General features: G+C 40.0%; 1 protein-coding gene across 1 annotated transcript; it reads left to right on the top strand.

Moving 5' to 3' along the window:
- Positions 1 to 25,217, top strand: LOC110914148. Its single transcript, XM_035984445.1, has 2 exons — positions 1 to 871; positions 25,195 to 25,217. The coding sequence occupies exons 1-2, from the start codon at positions 1 to 3 to the stop codon at positions 25,215 to 25,217; spliced, it is 894 nt and encodes a 297-aa protein (XP_035840338.1).

Below are 25,217 nucleotides of genomic sequence, written 5' to 3'. Positions count from 1 at the left end.
ATGGATACTGTAGTTGATATCAGTGGTTGTGCGGAACAGGATATTGTGAAGTTTGTTTCACAGTCATTTAAAGGTGAAGCTTTGGCTTGGTGGAGGTCGTTAATCCAAGCCACAGGGAAGATTCCATTGTATAACTTGTCTTGGGATCATATTGTTACACTGATCAAAGAGAACTTTTGTCCCCAACATGAGGTGGAGAAAATCGAGACTGACTTCTTGACTCTGGTCATGAAGAATTTGGACTGTCAGGCGTATGTTACAAGCTTCAACACCATGTCCCGATTGGTTCCTTATTTGGTCACACCGGAACCGAAGCGCATAGCACGTTTTATAGGAGGTCTAGCTCCAGAGATCAAGGGAAATGTGAAAGCATCCAGACCTACCACATACAGGTCAGTAGTGGATCTATCTCTATCTCTCACACTCAATGCAGTCAGAAATAAATCTGCCAAAGCTTCTGAGGAAGGAAAACGGAAACGGGAGGATGAGAGTTCTGATCGCTCTGACAAGAAAAGAAAGGGGAACTCAGTTCATAAGAAGAGTTCTGGATTTAAAAAGGACAACCAGCAGTCAGGTGAGAAACCCAAATGTAAAATCCGCCAGAAACACCATTTTGGGAAGTGTAGATTCGAGTCGAAATCGCAATCGCAGTCGCAACCTAAAGTTTATAGGATCTGCAAGTCCAAAGAGCATAGAACTTTGGAATGCAAGAAAATGAAGGATGCAACCTGTTATTGTTGCAACGAAAAGAGGCACATAAAGACTAATTGCCCGAAAAATCCAAAGAAGCCTGAGGAGGCTAAAAAGACCAATGCTCGAGTCTTCCAGATGAATGCTCAGGAGGCAGTTCAGAATGACAATGTTATAACAGGTACATTCCTTGTCAATGATGTTGATGCTAGAGTTTTGTATGATTCTGGTGCAGACAAGTCTTTTGTAGACAATAAATTTTGTAAACTGTTAAATTTGCCTGTTAAAACTCTAAGCATAAAATATGAGGTAGAATTGGCCGATGGTACCATAGAGACTGCTTCAACAATATTAGATGGATGTTTCATATCCATTAGGAATCACTCTTTTCCGTTGTCCTTGCTTCCGTTGAAATTGGCAGGATTCGACATAGTGATAGGCATGAATTGGTTGTCTCGTAACCAAGCCCATATTGTATGCAATAAGAAGCAAGTGGTTATCTAGACTCCTTATGGTGTGCCATTAACAATTCAGGGAGATACGCAGTACGGATTGCCTAAACAAGTGTCTATGCTTAAGGCATCAAAGTGTTTGAAGAAAGGTTGTGTCATTTACGTGGCACAGGTAACCATTGATGAACCAAAGCCCAAGATCGAAGACGTCCCTATTATTTCTGAATATCCAGACGTTTTCCCTGAAGAACTACCTGGTTTACCTCCAGACAGACAAGTGGAATTCAGAATCGATATCATTCCTGGAGCAGCACCAGTTGCAAAAGCACCTTATCGGTTGGCACCGACTGAGATGAAAGAGTTAAGGACTCAGTTGGATGATTTGTTGAAGAAGGGATTTATTCGACCTCGCTCGTCCCCTTGGGGAGCGCCAATTCTTTTTGTGAAGAAGAAGGATGGCTCGATGCGTATGTGCATCGATTATCGCGAGCTGAACAAAGTTACAATTAATAACAGATATCCATTGCCTAGGATCGATGATTTGTTCGATCAGCTTCAAGGAGCAAGTTACTTTTCAAAGATCGATCTAAGGTCAGGTTATCACCAGTTGAAGGTCAGAACCAAAGATGTGCACAAGACCGCATTCAGAACACACTTTGTCCACTATGAGTTCTTAGTGATGCCTTTCAGGCTCACTAATGCACCTGCAGCATTCATGGATCTCATGAATCGCGTTTGCAAGCCGTATCTAGAGAAGTTTTCATTGTCTTTATCGATGACATACTCATGTATTCAAGGAATCAAGCTGATCATGAAAGACACCTTCGGTGTATCCTTAAACTTCTGCAGCAAGAGAAGCTCTACGCCAAGTTTTCCAAATGTGAGTTTTGGCTTCGTGAAGTCCAATTTCTTGGACATGTGGTAAGCGAGCGTGGTATCCAGGTGGATCCCGCTAAGATTGAAGCGATTATGAATTAACAAGCGCCTAAAACACCTACAACGATTCACAGCTTCTTAGGATTGGCAGGATACTACAGGCGTTTCATCGAAAACTTTTTAAGGATTGCTGCACCTTTAACATCATTAACTCGCAAGAATATAAAGTTTGATTGGGGTCCCAAGCAACAAGAATCCTTTGAGATTCTTAAGCAGAAATTAAGCAATGCTCCTGTGTTGACATTGCCAGAAGGGATTGAAGAGTTTGTTGTGTACTACGACGCATCGCACACCGGTATGGGTTGTGTGCTCATGCAGAGAGGCAAGGTTATTGCGTATGCTTCACGTCAATTAAAGGTGCACGAGAAGAACTATACCACCCACGATTTGGAATTGGTGCCGTTGTATTTGCACTAAAGCTTTGGAGGCACTATCTATATGGAACCAAGTGTGTGATTTATTCCGATCATAAAAGCCTTCAACACTTATTTAACCAGAAGGATCTTAACATGAGGCAGCGTCTTTGGATGGAGACTTTGAATGACTATGATTGCGAAATTCGATACCATCCGGGCAAAGAAAATGTTGTAGCTGACGCACTAAGCAGGAAGGAAAGGGTTAAGCCTAGTAGAATCAATGCCAAAAGCATTGAACTAAAGAATAGCTTAAACGAAAAGTTGTTAGCTGCCCAGAAGGAAGCTGTTTTGGAAACTAACTTTCCGAATGAGAAATTAGGTGTGACTGCCGACCAATTATCATGTGGCAAGGATGGAATCCTTAGATTAAATGGTCGAATCTGGGTTCCAATCCATGGAGGGCTTAGAGATGTGATCCTCCAGGAAGCTCATAGTTCAAAATATTCAGTCCATCCAGGAAGTGATAAGATGTACCAGGATTTAAAGGCAAATTATTGGTGGATAGGTTTGAAGAAATCTATAGCCACTTATGTGGCAAAATGTCTTATGTGCGCACAGGTTAAAGCCGAGCATCAAAAGCCGCCAGGTTTACTTCAACAACCTGAACTTCCCACTTGGAAATAGGAAATGGTAACTATGGTTTTTATCACTAAGTTACCAAGGACGGAATGTAGGAATGATACGATATGGGTTATAGTCGACAGACTGACCAAGTCAGCTCACTTCTTGCCTATTAAAGAAACGCACAGCTCCGATAAGCAAGCTCAGCTGTACGTGGATGAGATAGTGTCTCTCCACAGAGTGCCGGCATCTATTATCTCCGACAGGGATACTAGATACACGTCTCATTTTTGGAAAAGCTTTCAGCAATCCCTAGGCACTCGTCCAAATTTCAGCACTACTTATCATCCTCAGACAGATGGCCAAAGCGAGCGTACGATTCAAACGCTTGAGGATATGCTCAGGGCTTGTGTTATTGATTTCGGTGGAAGTTGGGATGACCATCTTCCTTTGATTGATTTTTCATACAATAATAGTTATCATTCGAGTATCCAAGCCACGCCTTTTGAGGCCTTGTACGGAAGGAAGTGCAGAACGCCAGTTTGTTGGGTAGAGGTTGGAGAAACCCAACTATCAGGACCTAATATAGTCCTGGAGACGACGGACCAGATCGTTCAAATTCGTGACCGTTTGAAAGCTGCCAGGGATAGGCAGAAGAGCTACGCGGATAAAAGGCGTAAACCTCTGAAATTCGAGGTAGGTGATAAAGTGCTACTCAAGGTGTCACCCTAGAAAGGGGTGATGCGTTTTGGCAAAAAGGGCAAGTTGAGCCCAAGATACATAGGACCATTCGAGATCATCGAATGTGTCAGAACGGTGGCCTACAAGCTAAATCTGCCAGAAGAACTTAGTGGAATTCATAATGTATTCCACATCAGGAATTTAAAGAAATGTCTAGCCGATGAATCGCTAGGAATGTCGCATAAGGACGTACAGATTGACGAAATCTTGAAGTTTATCGAAAAACCTTTAACCATCGAAGATCGACAGGTTAAAAAGCTTCGAAGAAAGAGTGTGCCGATTGTGAAGGTAAAATGGGACGCTCGTAGAGGCCCAGAATATACGTGGGAGGTTGAATCCACAATGAAACATAAATACCCTCATTTATTTCAGTAAATCTCGAGGTCGAGATTCCTTTTAAGGGGGTGAGGATGTAACATCTCGCAAAAATCATAATAATGATGACACGTGTCACAAACTTTAAACGTGTAACGAATTGATTTCGAGGGACTAAAGTTGACAAACAAAGAAAGATATAGGTGGAAGGACCAAAAGTGTCAACATACAAATCATGTGCCTCTGATTGACCTTACACGATGTTCGTATTCCTTGTTGAATATAGTATCTCACGGAAGAAGCCGTTGTGCTTAAAGTTTAAAATTTACAAAGCTCAGAGGTTAAACGTGTCAACATGTTAAATATTACCTCTGAGTGACCTTTAACGATTCCGAAGCATTTTAATAATTTTATTTTACACTTACGGATGTGAGATATGGATTTCATGGAGTTTCGATGCATATAAGACATTTCGGGTGATCTCGTAACTAACCGGAAGCTCAACGATGTTTATTTTTGACCCAAGACTCTTAAAAGTTAACTTTGGGGGTCAATAGTGCAATAAAAGAAAGTTATTTAAATTTAAATGGACCAGGGACTGAAAATGCAAACCTGGGAAACTTTTTACCGGATTAGCAGGTCCTCGCGGGCCGTGTAGACTCCCTCTAAGGTTTACGTGGGCTGCGACTGAGTCACCAGCGATAGATTTCTGCACAGCTGCATGTTGCAGCCTGTTCCACCGCCATTGCATGCCTGTTTTCGATACCAGGGACTGTGCAACTGGTTTTTACTGCCCTAGGGACACATGGGATCATCTGTTACTCCTAGGAACAACTGGATTGATCTTGGGAGCCTTCAATCTTCTATATAAAGGGCCATGTTTTGAGTTCACTTGCACACTTCAAGTTTTTATTCACAACTCACTCTATGAAGCATCCTGGTGTTCAAGGAAGCTTTCTCAAGTCTAATATTCGTGCTAAAGACCATTGTAAGCCTTCTTAGCTTCTATAGTTAAGCTTTTCTTAGTTTAATGATCGAAAGTCAAAGATATCGTAATTACGCTTTGACTTTGTGATTAATCACTAACGGTCCAGCCATTATTCGAATTGAAAGAGGCTATGTGTTGTTAAATATGTAGGTGTTAAACCCTTAAAAGGGCACCTTCTAATTATCACGTTATCTCAGTCAATTGTCGGGTCAAACTACTTAACAGAAAAGTCAAACGAGTCAGTTTTTGTAAAATAAATTATAACTGATAATGTAGAAGCTATAAAATACATTTTACCACTTAAACAACTTGGTAAATAACATAAGAACATGTTTAGGAATGTTCAACCCGACAATTCTGAGTTTAGGCTTTGTTCGCAACCGAAAGTCGCAAATGTAGACCTTTGGTTTGACTTTCAGTTCTGACCCGATTTAGCTTAGTTTAGTTATTCCTTAGGGTTCCTTTGGGACCACATTATATGTTAGTATAACCCTCTGAGGTTATACTATACTGTTCCATAGAAATCTGAATCATTTGCATGTTCCCGTTAAATGCTTAAAAATGGACCATTATGCCCTTTTGTTATAAAAATGAGATTTTTGAAAATGTGAGAGGACAAAAAGTTTTATTACTGATATATAAGCTTGTCTTAAAAATTTGACATCAGTTTATGGTCTAAAATAAAAGTTATGCAAGATATCGTAAAACAAAAACTTTTTGTTAATTAACTTGCATTTTTGGCATAAATCATATTTAAACCCAATTTTGGCACCAAACTTGCTACCCATTGATATGATATAATATTTAGGGATTTTTGGAAATTTTTGTCAAATTTTATACTGACCATAGCATAGAGTTCTAGTGTAAATTCGGTAACTGATGATAAAGCCCTTTTTGTTAATAAAATGAGTTTAACATATGATTTGCGTACCAAACCTTTTCCTACTGATATCATATGTTAAATAAAATATTTTAAACACTCGAGACTGATCAAAATCACAAATTTCCTTAAACATATCATATATCGTCAAATACCGACTTTTATACGAACTAGGCGCATAGTATGGTTTATAACCATATTTAGCACCTAAGACTTGTTACCTAATGATTTTAAAAATAATTTTTTATACTTTAACAGTAAGTATAAGTCTTTAACTCAGACTTCCAAACTTGACCTGAAAAGCATATGTGAAATGACCAAAGTGCCCCTACGGTGCATAGCTTGGTCATAAATAATAAATCTCACATATTTATGATATCTTACTGACGTAACTTGATAAAATTAATATTTTTACTATATATTTTAGACCAGAACCTCAGTTTGCTATTTAACCTCTTTTATAAACTTTAAAATGACCAAAATACCCTTACGAGGCTTAAATTGGTTTTTAAATTCGGTTTGGGAATAATGGAAGATATCCTACTGATATCACAACATATTTTAAGCATAATAACTTATGGGACTTGTACATGACTCATTTGGTTACCCGTTATGCATATACGCGTTTGGTACGGTTTATGTAACTAGTTTGCATAAATTAACCGAAACGGGTCAAACCATATCATTTTTACTTCAAAATCCAGAATGTGTTTTGTATACCCATTATATACAAGTCTTCTTACTTGTCAGGTCTAAATCACATTCCATTCCGGTTACCGCTTAATAAGGCGTTTTGTACCGTAAACTTTCCTTTAAAACTAACCGGTCAAAGTTACAACTTAAATAAGACCCGTTAGGAATCTAATAGGTTATTAAAACCTTCGTTCCAGATTAGGAGCCCAGTAAAAGCTCCCTGCACTTGCTGATTAGAATATACGGCTGAGAATAAAATTTCATTTTAGCTCAGGCAAATACTTTTAACTTATTTTCCCTTATACGGGCTTGGGATATGGTAAATTATTACCGCTTGGTCGGGTATTGAATATTTAATCGATTAGTGGTTAAATCATTGAGATAACCCGTTTTAATCTGTTTTGTTTGATACAAAGCATTTGGGGTTTAATATGACCGTGTCCTGGATATCCTCGGCTCATTCATTTGAAATGGCCATGACTTAAGCACGGAGTATATGCATACACCTGACAGTTGCGTATGTAAAACGATATCTTAGTCATGAGGAAACTTCTTGAGGGCTTATACTAGTGGTGTGTCTATTAATCTTGTACCGGCTCTTCTACTCCGGTCCTGAACGTACGACAAACATATAAATCTGTATACAAAATTATTTTTAAATAATTGTCTCAAGTTATAAAAAAATATTTATGCCTTGTGCATTTAAATCAATTTTCTTAAATGTTTTAAAAAAGATCAGTTAAATGTATTTAACAGTGTAAACTGACGTATTTTCCAAAAAGATTAAGTGTAGTGATGTGAGTAAAATGCAACATATAAATTACATCAAATGAGCCATAAAACTAACCCTTTTTAAGTACTAATGTTGGAAAAAGTGTACTTTTGTCTTCCTTTTGTATTTTCAGGGTTAAAAGAGCTTAAATGAACAAAAGAAGCAAAAATGCAGTCAAATCCAACATAAATACAAAGAAAAGGAAGAAACGTGGCATGCCCGACTCCTCGACAGCATCTCCCAAAGCAAAAACAAGAAGAAAGCTGAGCATGGGGTTGTGCCCAGCTGAGCATGGGGTTGTGCCCAGCTGAACACGGGGCTGTGTCCAGCGGACACGGGGCGTGTCCAGCTCAACACGGAGCCGTGCTCAGCGAGCACGGGGCAGTGTCCAGGATGGTCAGCCCTGGCAGAAAAGACAAAGTGATAGAAGCTTCTATTGCCCACCACGGGGCCGTGCCCACCGGACACGGGGGCGTGGTCAGAGTGCTGCAGGTGCATTTATTGTAATTGCGAATTACAATTAATGAAGAGAGAGAGTGTCAGACGGGCACGGGGCCGTGTCCAGCGGACACGGGGCCGTGCCCAGGCTTCTGTTCAGCCTATAAATAGGAGTGCTTGGCTTCATTTCAACTCATCCCTTGGCACACCACCTCTCTCACACCTCATCCACCACCCACCACCACCATAACACCATCATCCACCACCATCATCCATTGTCCATCGTAGAGTGTGTGAGTCGTCTCGGGATCCAAGATTGATCGTAAGAGTTCTTGACAATCAAGGCCATGTTTGCCTAAGTCTCTTACATCACTTGGTGAAGACAAGTGTTTAGTATAATACTTTTTATTTTTAATCTTTTGCACTTTTTATTTGGTTTTGTATTAATGACTTTAATAACTAGTTACTTATGTTGAAGGTGATCTTTCCTTATCGTTTGTCCGTGGTGTCTTGGCGTTATTTTACTGTCTATATAAAATAAAAGATTTTCACCATTCATATCTCCACGGTCTATATGGAGGTATGTTGGCTACCTGGTCGGGGGTTAAGGGAACGGTTTGGTAAGGGTCTTGCCCTTGTTCAGCGTTTAGAGGTCCTGCTTGGGACCTGGGTCAAATTTAGTAGGATCTCCTTCAATGCCCATAGGTATTGGATGGCGGGGATCCAAACTCTTTGACCCCCTCATAAGTTAACTACTATTAATACTATAACCCGGCTATTTAGGACTGTATCCCTGCTGACTCAGACTACTTAGCCGAGGGTAACGTCACCGCCAGAAGCGGGGCCTACCATAATTTGCATTAATAACTTAATTCATTATCTTTCAATAATCCGACCCTTTAGGATTGTATCCTTGCTGACTCAAACTACTGGGTTGAGGGTAACGTCGCCTTCAAAAGAGGGGCCTACTACAATAACTAAGATAATCTCTTAAACAAGTGCAAAAGTGCGAAAATAATCAAAGGTTATACTAATACACGTGTCGGATCCAAGTGATTCATCTTGTCTATCTGTTTTTATTTTATTTTTCAGCATTTAGTTAGTTTTTATTTTTCTTAGTTTAAAACATTTTTCTAACTTTTTGATTTGATTAGACGTTGAGGATAAACCGGTACTAAAAGCTCTTGTGTCCTTGGACGACCTCGGTATCTTACCAACACTATACTACGTCCACGATGGGTGCACTTGCCCATATGTGTGTTTAGTGTTAGTGAATATCGTGTTTTATAAATTTAAAACTTGGCTAAAAGTGTAAAAAGGGCTTAATTATATATTAAAAATATATTACACTACACACGCATCAAGTTTTTGGCGCCGCTGCCGGGGACACAAGGATTTTAAGAAAGCTTAAAATCGACGGCCTAATCAGTTTTTCAAAACCTTTTTTAAAACGCGCGCATTTTTCTGCATTTTAGTTTAGTTTTGCATTTACAGTAGCCTGAACACGGGGCCGTGCTCGCTGAACACGCCCCCGTGCTGCATATTTTTAGTTAGATACCCAGATACAGAGTCTGAACACGGGGCCGTGCTCACTGAACACGCCCCCGTGCTCAACGTGACCAGTAACTTTAATTAAAAACGCCCAGATACAGACCCTGAACACGGGGCCGTGTCCACTGAACACGGGGTCGTGTCCAGCTTCTGTTTCCGTCTTTATTTTTGTTTTCTGGTCCCGGGACTCAGTTGTGGTCTGTTGAGTGATTCTTATGGATCAATACTCAAGAGGTTACAACTACACTTATGATGAGGATGATTATAGGGGTAATTATTGCACTAATTGTCGTAACGCACGCTCGGTTCAATATAATAACTCATATCAACCATCCAATTCATACAACCATTATGAGGAGCCCAGGTACGAGCCATCAACTTCATACACATCCTATGAAGACCAAAGGTATGAACCTACTCCCTCATACTCATATTTTGATGAACCAAGGTATGAGCCTTCATACTCATACTTTGAAGATTCAACATATGAGCCACCACCTTCATACTCTTATTATGAGGAACCATGGCGTGAACAACCCACCTCATATGAGTACTATGAAGAACAAAATTTCGACCCTTATCCATCATATACTCACAATGAAGAACAATGGTGTGAACCATCTACTTCATATGGGTACTATGAGGAACCAAGGATCGAACAACCGGATTCAAGCTTTGAGGATCCCGATCCTTACTCTATCACCGACATAGCCGATAGGATAATAGAAAAACTGAAATTTATCGAAAGATGCATAAAAGAATCTCGCGCAAGGGAAGAGGAGTCCCGCGCGAGAGAAGAATTAAAAAAGGAAGAAACGATAAATGAGGAATTAAAAATGGAAGAACAAATAAGTGAAAAACCGACACATGAGCTAAACAACGAAAAAGGTGAGGCCGATAACGTTAAAATTCAAGAAGAGTCTAATTTTGAAGAAATTAATCTCTTGTCACCTTCTTTTGAAAATCATTGTTTAGTAACCACTCATGCTAAGTTTTTAAAAGAGTTAAACACTAACACTAAAGTTAAAGAGATGGTAAGCGTTAAGTTAACTAATGATCAAATTTCACTAATAAAAGAAGATCCTTTTGAAATTAACATTACACCGGTTCCATGTTTTTTTCAAAATTCATTTATTAGTAATATCACCATTGATAAAGATCTTTGTGTTAACATAATGCCTAACTACATTTTCGAAAAATTAAGTGTTAGTGATTTTTCTCCACTTCAAATACCCATTTTTCTATCCAATCGGAAAGTAATAAAATCAATCGGTGTAGTTGAGGATGTCTTGGTCCAAACAAATCAAATGGTAATCCCAACAGACTTTGTCATCCTTGATGACGCTCCTCTAGTGTTGGGACGACCTTTTGTAAAAACACACGAAGCTTTGAAAAACCGGAAGTATAATAATCTACCTCTTCAATTAGGGGCATTCAAAAGGAGCATAGATCTTGAGCGCTCAATGAAATATCCTTTTGGCAATAATGACCCCCTAATTGAAGATGAGCCTGAACCACCCGATAAGGAGGGTCTAGCCAAGGACCCTTATAAACGTGGCGCACCATGGAGGCATTCCGCGGAACTATCCTTAGTTTTAGATTAGTTTAACTTTTATGCTTTCTAGTTTAGTTTTAATTTGAAGGAATAAAACACACTCGGGATGGTGAAGGATACTAAGGGAAGCTTGAACCAACACCCCATGCGCAAAAACAGAGCCTCTCGACAATTTTTCTTCATTACTGCAAGTTCAGCACGGGGCCGTGCTCACCCAACACGCCCCCGTGCCCAAAAATCTGCAGAAATGCCCAGTTCAGGTACCTGGACACGGGGCCGTGCTCACTGAACACGCCCCCGTGCCCAGCCTTCTGTTTACTTTTGGTACTGGCAGTCTGGACATGGGGCCGTGTTCAGCCAACACCACCCCGTGTTCAGCTACCCAGTACCATAAAATCTTGTTTTTAACCCACTTTTACACATTTTAATCAACCGAAAAACTTATTTTTGGGACACATTGAGGACAATGTGTAATTTAAGTGTGGGGGGATGCTAAAACCTTGAATTTTGCAAGTCCTAATAACAAGCCTTACACAAAACTCTATTGGAACCGCTAATCACCCCAAATTTTTTCAAAAACTTTTCATTTTTTTTACTTGTCTTGGTTTAATTTGGGAATAACAAGTTCTAAAAAGGTTATATTTTTATAAATTTACAACCGATAGCGTCGTGATAAAAAGAACCAAATAAGAAGATTATGAAAAGGCATGACAAGTCTAATTAAAATTTGATTATATATACTTGATCACATTAAAAACCCATTCCCACAAAAGTGAGTTTTGAGCCTTTATTGAGCATACAAATACATATCTTTAAACTAAATGCTCATTTTTCGTTTCTTGTGTGAATAGCCGCTTGGTTTCTTACGACTCTAGAACTTGCCATGACGATACATTCCCGGTCCTTACCAACTTAAACCCGAGTAAGTAAATGATGGAGGCATTAGGACTAACCCCTTTTTATTTCTACACCATTATTTTCTTTTTTTTTACCACCTACCCAAAAATCCCCCTAGTTAACCCCTTTGAGCCTAAACCTTTTCGTTTCTTTCCCCAAAACAAACACCCTTTACCCACCAAAACCTTTTTCATTTTAAACCCTTTATTTTAGTAACAAAGCTCGGTTTTCTTGTGACACGAAAAAAAAAAAGGAAAAAAAAAAGAGATGAAGTTAGCAATAAACAAACAAGCTCATCAAAAGAAACGTTGTTTGAAAAATGCTTCATTAGAATAAAAAAAAAAAAAAAAAAGAAAAAAAAAAAACAAAGTGTTTTAGGAAAACCGACGCTTTTTACGCTTTTCGCCCTTTTACTAACCACTAACCCAACCACCCACCTTTAGCCCAAGCCTAACCCTTCACCCAAAAAGTCCTCTTGATATTTACAAAGGTATAAAGTTAAAAAGGAGGAGGATTGATTGCTTGGCAAGCTTATGGTAGGAATAAGTTCCATGCCACTCTCGAGTGATTCACTAAAAATACACCTTCGGCCGAGTGTTGAGTGATCCCCGTGAGGTATGTGAACTTGTATATAAATGAAATTTTAAAAAGGCATGTTATGCCCAAATAAGTAATTTCTCTTATGAAACGTTCTAAATAAATCACAACGAATAGGATTGTAAATAGTATAAAAATAAAACCCAATAAAGATCTTGGATTCCCGACACTCAAGACAAGCCCAAAACCTTCTCTTCTACCCATTCCATTTGGGAGTGTAAGCCACATATTAAAGAGTTTTGCTTGAGGACAAGCAAAGATTCAAGTGTGGGGGTATTTGATGTGAGTAAAATGCAACATATAAATTACATCAAATGAGCCATAAAACTAACCCTTTTTAAGTACTAATGTTGGAAAAAGTGTACTTTTGTCTTCCTTTTGTATTTTCACGGTTAAAAGAGCTTAAATGAACAAAAGAAGCAAAAATGCAGTCAAATCCAACATAAATACAAAGAAAAGGAAGAAACGTGGCATGCCCGACTCCTCGACAGCATCTCCCAAAGCAAAAACAAGAAGAAAGCTGAGCATGGGGTTGTGCCCAGCTGAGCATGGGGCTGTGCCCAGCTGAACACGGGGTTGTGTCCAGCGGACACGGGGCGTGTCCAGCTCAACACGGGGCCGTGCTCAGCGAGCACGGGGCAGTGTCCAGGATGGTCAGCCCTGGCAGAAAAGACAAAGTGATAGAAGCTTCTATTGCCCACCACGGGGCCGTGCCCAGCGGACACGGGGGCGTGGTCAGAGTGCTGCAGATGCATTTATTGTAATTGCGAATTACAATTAATGAAGAGAGAGAGTGTCAGACGGGCACGGGGCCGTGTCCAGTGGACACGGGGCCGTGCCCAGGCTTCTGTTCAGCCTATAAATAGGAGTGCTTGGCTTCATTTCAACTCATCCCTTGGCACACCACCTCTCTCACACCTCATCCACCACCCACCACCACCATAACACCATCATCCACCACCATCATCCATTGTCCATCGTAGAGTGTGTGAGTCGTCTCGGGATCCAAGATTGATCGTAAGAGTTCTTGACAATCAAGGCCATGTTTGCCTAAGTCTCTTACATCACTTGGTGAAGACAAGTGTTTAGTATAATACTTTTTATTTTTAATCTTTTGCACTTTTTATTTGGTTTTGTATTAATGACTTTAATAACTAGTTACTTATGTTGAAGGTGATCTTTCCTTATCGTTTGTCCGTGGTGTCTTGGCGTTATTTTACTGTCTATATAAAATAAAAGATTTTCACCATTCATATCTCCACGGTCTATATGGAGGTATGTTGGCTACCTGGTCGGGGGTTAAGGGAACGGTTTGGTAAGGGTCTTGCCCTTGTTCAGCGTTTAGAGGTCCTGCTTGGGACCTGGGTCAAATTTAGTAGGATCTCCTTCAATGCCCATAGGTATTGGATGGCGGGGATCCAAACTCTTTGACCCCCTCATAAGTTAACTACTATTAATACTATAACCCGGCTATTTAGGACTGTATCCCTGCTGACTCAGACTACTTAGCCGAGGGTAACGTCACCGCCAGAAGCGGGGCCTACCATAATTTGCATTAATAACTTAATTCATTATCTTTCAATAATCCGACCCTTTAGGATTGTATCCTTGCTGACTCAAACTACTGGGTTGAGGGTAACGTCGCCTTCAAAAGAGGGGCCTACTACAATAACTAAGATAATCTCTTAAACAAGTGCAAAAGTGCGAAAATAATCAAAGGTTATACTAATACACGTGTCGGATCCAAGTGATTCATCTTGTCTATCTGTTTTTATTTTATTTTTCAGCATTTAGTTAGTTTTTATTTTTCTTAGTTTAAAACATTTTTCTAACTTTTTGATTTAATTAGACGTTGAGGATAAACCGGTACTAAAAGCTCTTGTGTCCTTGGGCGACCTCGGTATCTTACCAACACTATACTACGTCCACGATGGGTGCACTTGCCCATATGTGTGTTTAGTGTTAGTGAATATCGTGTTTTATAAATTTAAAACTTGGCTAAAAGTGTAAAAAGGGCTTAATTATATATTAAAAATATATTACACTACACACGCATCATGTAGGTACTACACGAAATGGGCTAGAAACTCCTGAGTATTAATTAAAGAGTCTTGCAAGCTTTTACTACTTAAAGTATGTTGAACAATATTTACTTTCCGTTTTAGGTCCGCCTGTGGATCCATTATCGACCGTTTGTATAATATTTTATTATACTTTTCAAATTTAGTTTGTAATATTATTTTAGACTTCCGTTGTGCATTAAACTGTGATTAATTGTCTATGATGATATCAACTACGTCACGATACTCCCCATCGGGCCCACCGGTAATACGTGGAAATATCGGGGTGTGACACGAGGTTCTGCCCGACGTAGTCGTTGGAGTTCTGTCTCAGGGAGGCTATTACTAATGTAAATATTGGGTTATTATACTAACGCTACCCAATACCAGAGGAACCCATGCCAAACCTAGTAGCTTACCAAGACCTGGACCATCTAGACCCGTATTATGATAATGACCAATTCATCAGGGAAATTCTAGAGAACCCTTACCCTTACCAAGAACCGATGCCCCAGTTCCCAAACCCAATATCAGCACCTGCACCAACCATGAGCACAGAGAATGTGCAAGAACTTTGAACCTTTGGTAAGGAGATTTTAGAAGAAAGTGAGAGAATGAGACAAATAGGGGAACGACTCGTCTGGAAATATCACGAGCGTAATATAGACTTTTGGATGAACCCCTATCAGTAGTAGTGGTAATAATATATATATATATATATATATATATATATATATATATATGCGTGTATGTTTGAAAAAAATGTAATATCTAGATAACAGCTACGGATGTGTACTAGTATTGTATTTTAGATTTCAGTTCCAGTTGTGCTTGGTTGCATTAAATATTATCTTTTGATATTAATATGTGGTAAATGTTTAAAATCCAGATGGACAACGAAGTGAACCAGGAAAACCAGAACAATGATAACCAGAATAACAATAATAATAGAAACCAAGTGGATAATAGTGCAATCCAACACATAGTGGTACAAGGAATTATAGGCGCAATGCCATATATTATCAAAACAGTTAAGGAAGCTGATAATAAAAGTAATAATGGCAGTAAACGACCTACTGAACCAGATCACAACGTAAACAATGGACCCATACCTCAAGTGCCCATTCCCAAAAGAAGAAGAACCATGTCTTATGGTTGTTCTTATAAAGAATTCTAGTCCTGTAAACCAATAGAATTCTTGGGCAATGAAGGACCCATTGTAGCCCTACGCTGGATTGAAAAGACTGAGGAAGTCTTAAAAATAAGCAAGTGCACAGAAGAGGACAAGATAATGGTTGCCTCCAATCTATTTAAGAACTCAGCCTTAGAGTGGTGGAACACTATTCTCCAGTCTAGGGGAAGTGACATGGTTTACAATATGGAATGGGAGGAATTTAAGAATATGGTTGAAAGGAAATTCTGCCCTTTCAATGAAAAAGAACAGATAGCAAATAAGTTCTTAAACCTTAGAATGACTGGAGTGGATAGTAAGGGGTACACTACTACATTCTTTGAATATGCTAGAATAGTGCGAACCCTTGCATCACCAGAACCAGTATTAGTCTCCCGTTACATCTGGGGATTAATCGGGGAGATTAGGCATGTAGTCAAGGCAGCTAGACCCTAAACTGTCACACCCCCAAAATCCACCTGCGGAGTATCACCGCTTGGGAGCGTGACTGACCAGGATCAAGCCACCAATCATATAGAACAATGTAAATAGTAAAAGTAATTGTATTTAAACCAAACCAATCCATATGAAAGGTGTTCCAAAACATATGTAAAATAACAAAGTTTAGCGGAAGCAAATGAGTAAAAGCCCAATCATAATTAAAGTATGTAATGTCATAATGTTTAAATCAAAGCATTCACGATCCTTGTCCACAACGACCGTGCCTCCCAGTGCAAGCTCCATGTACCTAACGACCTGCAAGGCATGTAACAGAAAGTCAACAACTAGTTGAGCGAGTTCACAGTAAGTAAGTTTGTTATAGAAAGTTCCTTTCGTAACGTGTGGCTCTACTGGGCCGATAGTATGATCTACTGGTGGGGGCTTCCCATAAATGCATATACACTAGACTATTTATAACCATGAGTGTTCTTCTTAACCTGAGAACAGTAGTACGTACAAGGTTTACGTAGGTTTTACGTAAGTGTCCTTCACAACCGAGGACAGGGGTACGCGGGGGTTTACGTAGGTTTTACGTAAGTGCCTGACACAACCGAGGCAGTAGTGAGTATAAGTTCATGTAGGTTTTACGTGAGTGTCCTTCGCAACCTGAGGACAGTGATGAGTACAAGTATACGTAGGTTTTACGTATGTATCCTACGCATCCGAGAACGATGGTAGATAGTCTAGTAACCGTGTAAGTACAAATCTAATCCTTCAACCCCATTCCCAATCCCGGGAATCCCATGCCTTGATAAGAGTGTGAACTCACCTCGGTTTGCTCGGTAATGTTAACGTGTCTTTATGCGTTGAGTGAATGTTAGGTCCGTTATGTGTGACCTATTATAGGTTAAACGTAAGTATGTATGCAATTAAAATTTGCAAATTCCCTAAGTGTCCAAATGACCGGTGTTTATTGTAATTAACTTAACAAGTTGTCATATTGTGACAATAACACATATGCATAAATCTAGTATGTGTCAAAGATGGCACACATAGTAACTAATCACATTGTAACTAAATATTAACACCTTCATAATCATTCATGATTGACAATCACAAATGGAACCATTTATTCACCATAAAACAATCTGATCCATGACAATCGGACCACTAACATGTATTCAACTTTTATTATGAAGCCCAGCCCCTATAAAACTCATTAACGTGTTCAAGACTTTTCACTAATTCCCTAAACCGCAGGTGTTAAACCTCTGCCCAAACTACCCACCTATGCGGCCCAACCTTTACACATCAAACCAAAAAAAACACAACCCAACTTAATTCACCAATTCATATAATTTGTTAACATAGAAATCAAATTATCGCAACATTGATAACTGTTATAGCTTGACTTAACAAATCATTCCTATGCCAACATAACCCTTTATTCTAACAAGTTTAAGTGATTAATACCCCATCATTGATTAAAAAAAACAACCTGATGAAGTCTTACAAACAAGCCGACAACTACAATCACCCTTTTTTTCTATTGGACCAACTTGTTGGTGGGCTGACCTATAGGTGGAATAATGGAACCAACTAAATCACATGGTGGCTGCTATCTTATTATTAGAAAATTAACAATAATGGCCAACAAAACTGTTATTATCTTACAATCGATTGGACCAAACAAGAATTCACATGGCATGGAGCAGACAAGCCTATTAAATCACATGAAATACTAGAGTGCCATGATATCAATAAAGACTAAGAAACTAACAAGCAATACCCATGCCATCATCATGAACAATAAGCAAATAATCAATAGTAATTTATCATACTAACCGAAGTCAAGAAGGCACGATTGAAAAAAGACTTCGAGTGAAGGGGGTGGGGGTCTATTGCGGCACGTATGTAGAGAATAATAGGGTTTTGGTTTGAGTTTTTGTGTTTAAACAATAATGTAACTACATAATATAACCGAAGTCACAACTTCCTAGCCGAAGAGGGCTTAAGCCCAACCACTTGGGCTGACAATAAGCGGGCCTCACCAATTTTTGGGCGCTCAGACATTCACTTGACATGTACTTAAATATATATAGTCCCACTTAATTCCGTTTGGGCCTTGCTAAGCCCATGTAAGATCCACTTAGAATTATTTACGTGTTTCACGATATAAACGGTCCGAACATAGGTGTAAGATAATAAGCAAAACTATTACACGTTAAGTTTAACAGAATTTTAACGACACAAAATAACGTTACTGACCTCGAAGGCTCGGGTTGTCACCTTATCCCCAACTTAAAAGAAATTTCGTCCCGAAATTTGGTACGTACTCACCGAGGAAGCTAGTTAAGTTGCATGGTTTTCCTGGTTTTCCTGGGGTGTCACATCCTCCCCCCGTTGATCTGGAATTTCGTCCCGAAATTCCGTGGTAACTTCAGCCTCAGTAGTGTTTGTACTGCTTGCGAACAATTGGGGATACTTTTCTTTCATTTGATCTTCGCGTTCCCAGGTGAACACTGGGCCACGACGGGAGTTCCAGCGAACTCGTACAAGAGGTATTCTAGTGATCTTGAGGACCTTGACATCCCGGTCCGTGATTTCAACTGGTTCCTCGACGAACTGCAACCGCTCGTCGATAGTGAGTTCCTTAAAAGGAACTATGAGGGTCTCATCTGACAGACACTTCTTCAGATTCGACACGTGGAATACATTGTGAACTGCACTGAGTTCAACTGGTAGGTTTAGTCTGTAGGCTACCTTGCCTATTCTTTCAGTGATTTCGAACGGTCCAACATACCGCGGATTGAGCTTGCCTCGTTTACCAAAACGAACCACACCCTTCCAGGGTGAGACTTTGAGTAGCACTCGATCCCCAACTTGGAACTCGAGCGGTTTCCTGCGTTTATCAGCGTAGCTTTTCTGGCGATCGCGAGCTGCCGCCATGCGTTGTCGTATCTGTGCAATTCGTTCAGTAGCATCAACTACCATTTCTGGGCCTGTGATCTGGCTATCCCCCACCTCTGCCCAACAGAGAGGTGACCGGCATTTACGTTCGTACAATGCCTCGAATGGAGCGGCTTGAATGCTGGTGTGGTAACTGTTATTGTACGAAAACTCCACTAACGGGAGATGTTTTTCCCAGCTGTTGCCAAAATCGATAACACACGCCTGAAGCATGTCTTCTAGAGTTTGAATCGTGCGCTCAGACTGCCCATCCGTTTGAGGGTGGTAAGCTGTGCTCATGTCTAGCCGTGAGCCGAACGCTTTGTGCATTGCTTGCCATAGTTCTGAAGTAAATCGTGCATCCCGATCCGAAATAATAGAAGTTGGCACTCCGTGCCTCAAAACAACTTCTTTCAAGTAAACGTCTGCTAAGGTAGAGAACTTGTCAGTTTCTTTGATAGCCAAGAAATGAGCAGACTTAGTGAGTCGATCTACGATCACCCAGATAGTATCATTCCCACGCTGGGATCTAGGCAGACCAGTAACAAAATCCATGGAAATTTCTTCCCATTTCCACTGTGGTATCTTGGGTTGCTGAAGTAGGCCTGAGGGTTTCTGGTATTCCGTCTTGACCCTTGCACAGGTCAAACACTTGCCGACGTACGTTGCTATGTGGGCCTTCATGCTAGGCCACCAGTATGTAGTTCTGAGATCGTGGTACATTTTATCCGAACCTGGATGTACCGAGTAGCGAGACTTATGAGCTTCATCCATCACAAGTTCTCGTAAACCGCCATATAGTGGGACCCAGATACGTCCTGTTACATAGTAGGCGTCGTCTTCCTTCTGTTCTAACCGTTGCCTCAAGCCACGTAAAGCTTCAGCCTTTACGTTTTCTGGTTTCAATGCTTCCACCTGAGCATCTCGTATCTGTGCAGGAAGATCAGACTGAATAGTAAGCTGCAAAGCTCGTACACGCCTAGGTAGAGTGTCTTTTCGACTGAGGGCATCAGCCACAACATTGGCTTTGCCTGGATGGCACTTGATGGCGCATTCGTAATCGTTAAGCAGCTCGACCCATCGTCATTTCCGCATGCTCAATTCTTTCTGCTTGAAGATATGCTCGAGACTCCTGTGATCGGTGTAAATAGTGCACTTGGTACCGTACAATTAGTGTTGCCATATCTTAAGCGCAAAAACAACAGCTCCCAGCTCTAAATCGTGCATCGTGTAGTTCCGTTCATGAACTTTGAGTTGCCGCGAAGCGTAGGCAATAACTTTATCCCGCTGCATCAATACACAACCAAGCCCCTGTATCGATGCGTCACAATATACCACAAAATCATCCGTGCCCTCTGGCAATGAGAGAATAGGTGCGCTGCATAGTCTATCCTTCAGGTACTGAAAAGCCGTTTCTTGTGTATTACCCCAACGATAGGTAACACCTTTCTGTGTCAACAAGGTAAGCGGCTGTGCGATCTTGGAGAAGTCTTTGATGAACCGTCTGTAATAACCTGCCAAACCCAAAAATTGGCGTATTTCCGTTGGTGTACACGCTGCAGGTCAGTTCCTGATCGAATCTACCTTGGATGGATCGACATGAATCCCCTCCTTGTTTACCACATGGCCTAAGAAATGGACTTCACGAAGCCAGAAGTCGCATTTTGAAAACTTGGCGTACAGTTGTTCTCTTCGAAGAAGTTCCAAGATAAGACGTAAGTGCTGCTCGTGTTCCTCCTGACTCTTGGAGTAGATCAGAATGTCGTCGACGAATACTATGACGAACTTGTCTAGATAAGGTTTGCACACCCTGTTCATAAGATCCATGAAAACTGCAGGCGCGTTTGTCAGCCCGAATGGCATGACTAGAAACTCGTAATGGCCGTAGCGAGTTCTGAATGCTGTCTTGGAGACGTCCTCATCCCGGACTCTCAGCTGATGATACCCTGACCTCAGATCAATCTTGGAGTAGTAGCTCGACCCTTGAAACTGGTCGAATAAGTCGTCAATACGAGGAAGAAGATAGCGGTTCTTCACTGTGACCTTGTTCAGTTCGCGGTAATCAATGCACATCCTGAAAGTTCCATCTTTCTTCTTCACAAACAGTACTGGAGCTCCCCAAGGCGAAGAGCTAGGACGAATAAAGCCCTTATCCAAGAGCTCTTGTAGTTGCTTAGACAGTTCTTCCAGTTCAGTTGGAGCTAAACGATACGGTGCGCGAGCTATAGGTGCTGCTCCTGGAGCTAGCTCGACTTGAAACTCAACCTGGCGATGAGCGGTAGACCGGGTAAATCTTCAGGAAACACTTGAGGGAATTCGTGTACAACTGGGATATCCTCTATTCTTTTCTCTTTCGTCGATGCATCAGTAACTAGTGCCAAAATGGCAGTATGACCCTTTCGTAAACATTTCTGAGCCTTCAGGAAGGAGATGATGCCAACCACTGCACCACTCCTGTCGCCTTGAACTTCGAGAGGTTCCTTACCAGAACGAGGAATACGAATGATCTTCTCCTTACATAGGATCTCTGCTTGCTGCTTGGATAACCAATCCATACCAACGACGATATCAAAACTACCCAGAATTATAGGGATAAGGTCGATGGAGAAAGTCTGACCAGCGAGGATAAGATTACAACCCTGAACTATGTGTGTGGCCTCTAGACTTTTACCATTAGCTAACTCTACGACATGCTTGGTGTTTAGGAGAGTTGGTGCACGTTTTAACATTTGGCTAACTTTCAAAGACACATAACTAGTATCCGCACCCGAATCGAACAATACGGTAACATAAAAGTCGTCAAGAAGAAACTTACCCATGACTACGTTGGGATCATTCCTGGCATCACCCTGCCCCAGCACAAATGCTCGACCCTTTGCGCCGTTGTTCCCATCATTGATGTTTCCCCCATTATTGTTGTTCCCATTGCCCTGGTTGTTGTTGTTGTTGCGATTCTGGTTTTGGTTCAACTGAGGGAAGTGTCTGTTGTTGTTGCGATTCCTAAGACCGCATTTAGAACAAGGTATGGCCATTATGAATTTACTGTCATGCCATTTGGTTTAACCAATGCCCCAGCTGCATTTATGGATATGATGAACCGAATATGTAAGCCATATTTGGATAAATTCATAATTGTATTTATAGATGATATTCTCATTTACTATAAGAGTAAAGAGGAACATGCAAATAATTTGCATGCACTTCTAAGTTTATTAAGAAAAGAAAAGCTTTATGCAAAATTTTCAAAATGTGAATTTTGGTTAGAAGAAGTGCAGTTTTTGGGACATTTAGTCAATCATGAAGGAATTCATGTGGATCCTACAAAGATTAAGGCGATTACCAAATGGAAAACCCCTGAATCAACAACCGAGGTTAGAAGTTTCTTAGGATTGGCCGGTTATTATAGAAGATTTATCCAAGATTTTTCTAGAATAGCCATTCCCTTAACTAAGCTAACCTGTAAATCTGTTAAGTTTGAATGGGGACCAAAACAAGAAGAAGCGTTTAGATTTCTTAGGCAAAGACTAACCAATGCACCCATAATAGCGTTACCATAAGAAATTAAAGACTTTGTAGTCTATTGTGATGCTTGTAAGTTAGGTTATGGATGTGTGATGATGCAACGTCAAAAGGTTATAGCATATGCATCGAGACAACTTAAGAATCATGAAGAGAATTATTCTACCCATGATTTGGAATTAGGAGCCATAATTTTTGCCCTTAAGATTTGGAGACATTACCTTTATGGTTGTAAGTTTACCATTTTCACTGATCATAAGAGTTTAAGATATGTATTCGGACAAAAAAAGTTAAGCATGAGACAGAGACGCTGGATGGAAATTCTTAGTGATTATGATTGTAATATCCAGTATCATGCAGGAAAGGCAAATGTTGTAGCTGATGCTTTAAGTCGAAAATATCACGAAAAGCCAAAAAAAGTACGTTCTCTTAAATTAAATCTACAAGTAGATTTAAATGACCAAATTAGAAAAGCACATGAGTCAGTAATCAAGGATGATACTGAAAAATTAAAAGGAATGATTAAGGAACTAGAACAAGAAACAGATGGAATTTGGAGATTCCATAAGAAAAGAATGTGGATACCTAAATTAGGAAACCTACGCCACCGTATATTAGAAGAAGCCTATAAGTCTAAGTATATGTAAGTCCAGGAACACTACACAGTCGGATATCAAACACTAATCAAAGCGCAGAATACTGAGAAAAGTGTTAAGAACAAGAACAATCAATCGATTATAACCAAAGTGCACACGGTTTCTAGAGAACCGCCTGGTACACCCACAAAGAATTCGAAAATAATAATGAAGAACCTCTCAAAAATGTCTAACCTAATAATGAACTAGGTTCACCCTATTTATAGTTACATAGGGTGACCTAGTTACAGGCTGGGCCAGGCCCATATGCACCACTAATAACCAAACAGGCCCAAATCACTAATTAGCCCACATGGCTTATTCCATTACTATCTAACCCACTACAAGGCTAAGCCCAATAGCCTATAATTGTGTTTGATAAAGATAGCGTAAACCTACTCAATTATAGGGCCTTACAATATCCCCCTAGGTTTATGTTGTCTTTATCAAACTGTTATCTATCTCATGTCTCTGTGGGAAGATACTTCATCTTGTAATCTTTAAACTTGGGCCTTTTGTTCTTCTTAATCACGATCAGCTTATCTTGAAAAACTTGTTGAAAAGGATGCAGGCGGAGGATTCTCAGCAACTCTCTTCTTTGTCAATGTCTTCTCTTTCAAGCAGGTTCATAGGTACCTCTTCAAATGTACTATCACTGTCAGATGATGACTCGTATCTGGTTCTTCTGACTCAGGCACATCTTGTTGTTGTGATGCTTCATGCTTTATCAGCAGCCAACACCATCTCATTCTTCAATAACCCCTGTTTCTTGATTTAAAATTAATTCTGCACATGCTCAGAAATTCATAAGCAACATTTCTAAACAACAGAGGGAAAGTACCACATGAACACTCAGTACATCCAAGTATTTGTACTTGGATTTCACAATTCAAATTTCATTCAATTTATGATGATCAATCAAATCTTCAAGAACGGTTAATATTCTTAATAAAACAAATAAGCACTCTATTTTTGGATTTTTGATTTTATAAAAACTAACAATACAAACTAAAACACCAATAAACAAAGAAACTAATATACAATTACAATTTGCAATGGGATCAAATCATCGTGTTTCAGGCCAGGCTACACTTATCAACACTAATTTACTTTGGGTGATCCGAGCGATTGCCAGTATGTTTGTCCCCTTAAACTTATCTCCCTAGGCCTTTTTCAAGTGATGGTCTGCAACTGATTTATCATGTTTTCCAATTTAAATTAATATGAACACTCAATTTAATCACAATCAATTCCCGGAATTTTAAATCGAACACGCTATCATACGTGTAGTTTCCCTACCACATATTTCACAAGCCCGTTCTAGGATTCTGAAACCTTGACTGGGACTGGATTGAGAAGAGAACATAATAGATCATTTGCAGAGACGAATATAATATACAGATCAAATGAGTTTTCTCAGTTTGATATAGGTTTTTTTTGGTTTCTTTTGGGCACTAGAGGGCCTCTTTCGGGTGTAATTGATCTATAGCGCGACAACGTACAGCTAGGTCTTTGCTCACGCAAAACAGAAGCTGACGTTGCCTAGCACCTCCAGGTCTTTGCTCACGCAAAACAAAGGAGATACACGAGTTGGACAGAAAAGATTACAGAACTAGAACGAAATTGTGTGTATCGGGGCGTCACACACGCATTCAAATAGCCATATCCTAATTCCAAGTGACGTTCTTTCCTGAGGTCATAGAATAATATTAGTGTTCTGCACAGTACCAGTCAAAGAGTCCGGCCATCAGGATAAAGCCTACCAGCACATCACTCTAGAGTCAGACCATTTCAATATTGGTCTTACATGAGTCAGCCTTAATCCACATAATGAAATTATTTCATTTCCTACTTATGCAACAAAATATTTGATTTTTCTGATTTTCGAATGTTTTTGTATTTTCTCATTTTTAAATTTTTTTTAAATCTATTTACAGATAGATATCAGATATCCCCCTAA

The sequence above is a fragment of the Helianthus annuus genome, chromosome 15 (assembly GCF_002127325.2).
Source record: "Helianthus annuus cultivar XRQ/B chromosome 15, HanXRQr2.0-SUNRISE, whole genome shotgun sequence".
Taxonomy (NCBI): Eukaryota; Viridiplantae; Streptophyta; class Magnoliopsida; order Asterales; family Asteraceae; genus Helianthus; species Helianthus annuus.
This window is presented reverse-complemented; position numbering and strand designations above follow the sequence as displayed.

Excerpts from the sequence above, each read along its gene's own strand:
- LOC110914148 (XM_035984445.1), top strand. The coding sequence starts at position 1 with ATGGATACTGTAGTTGATATCAGTGGTTGTGCGGAACAGGATATTGTG. Across the intron at positions 872-25,194 it reads GAATGACAATGTTATAACAG|ATAGATATCAGATATCCCCC; the intron begins GTACATTCCTTG and ends ATCTATTTACAG.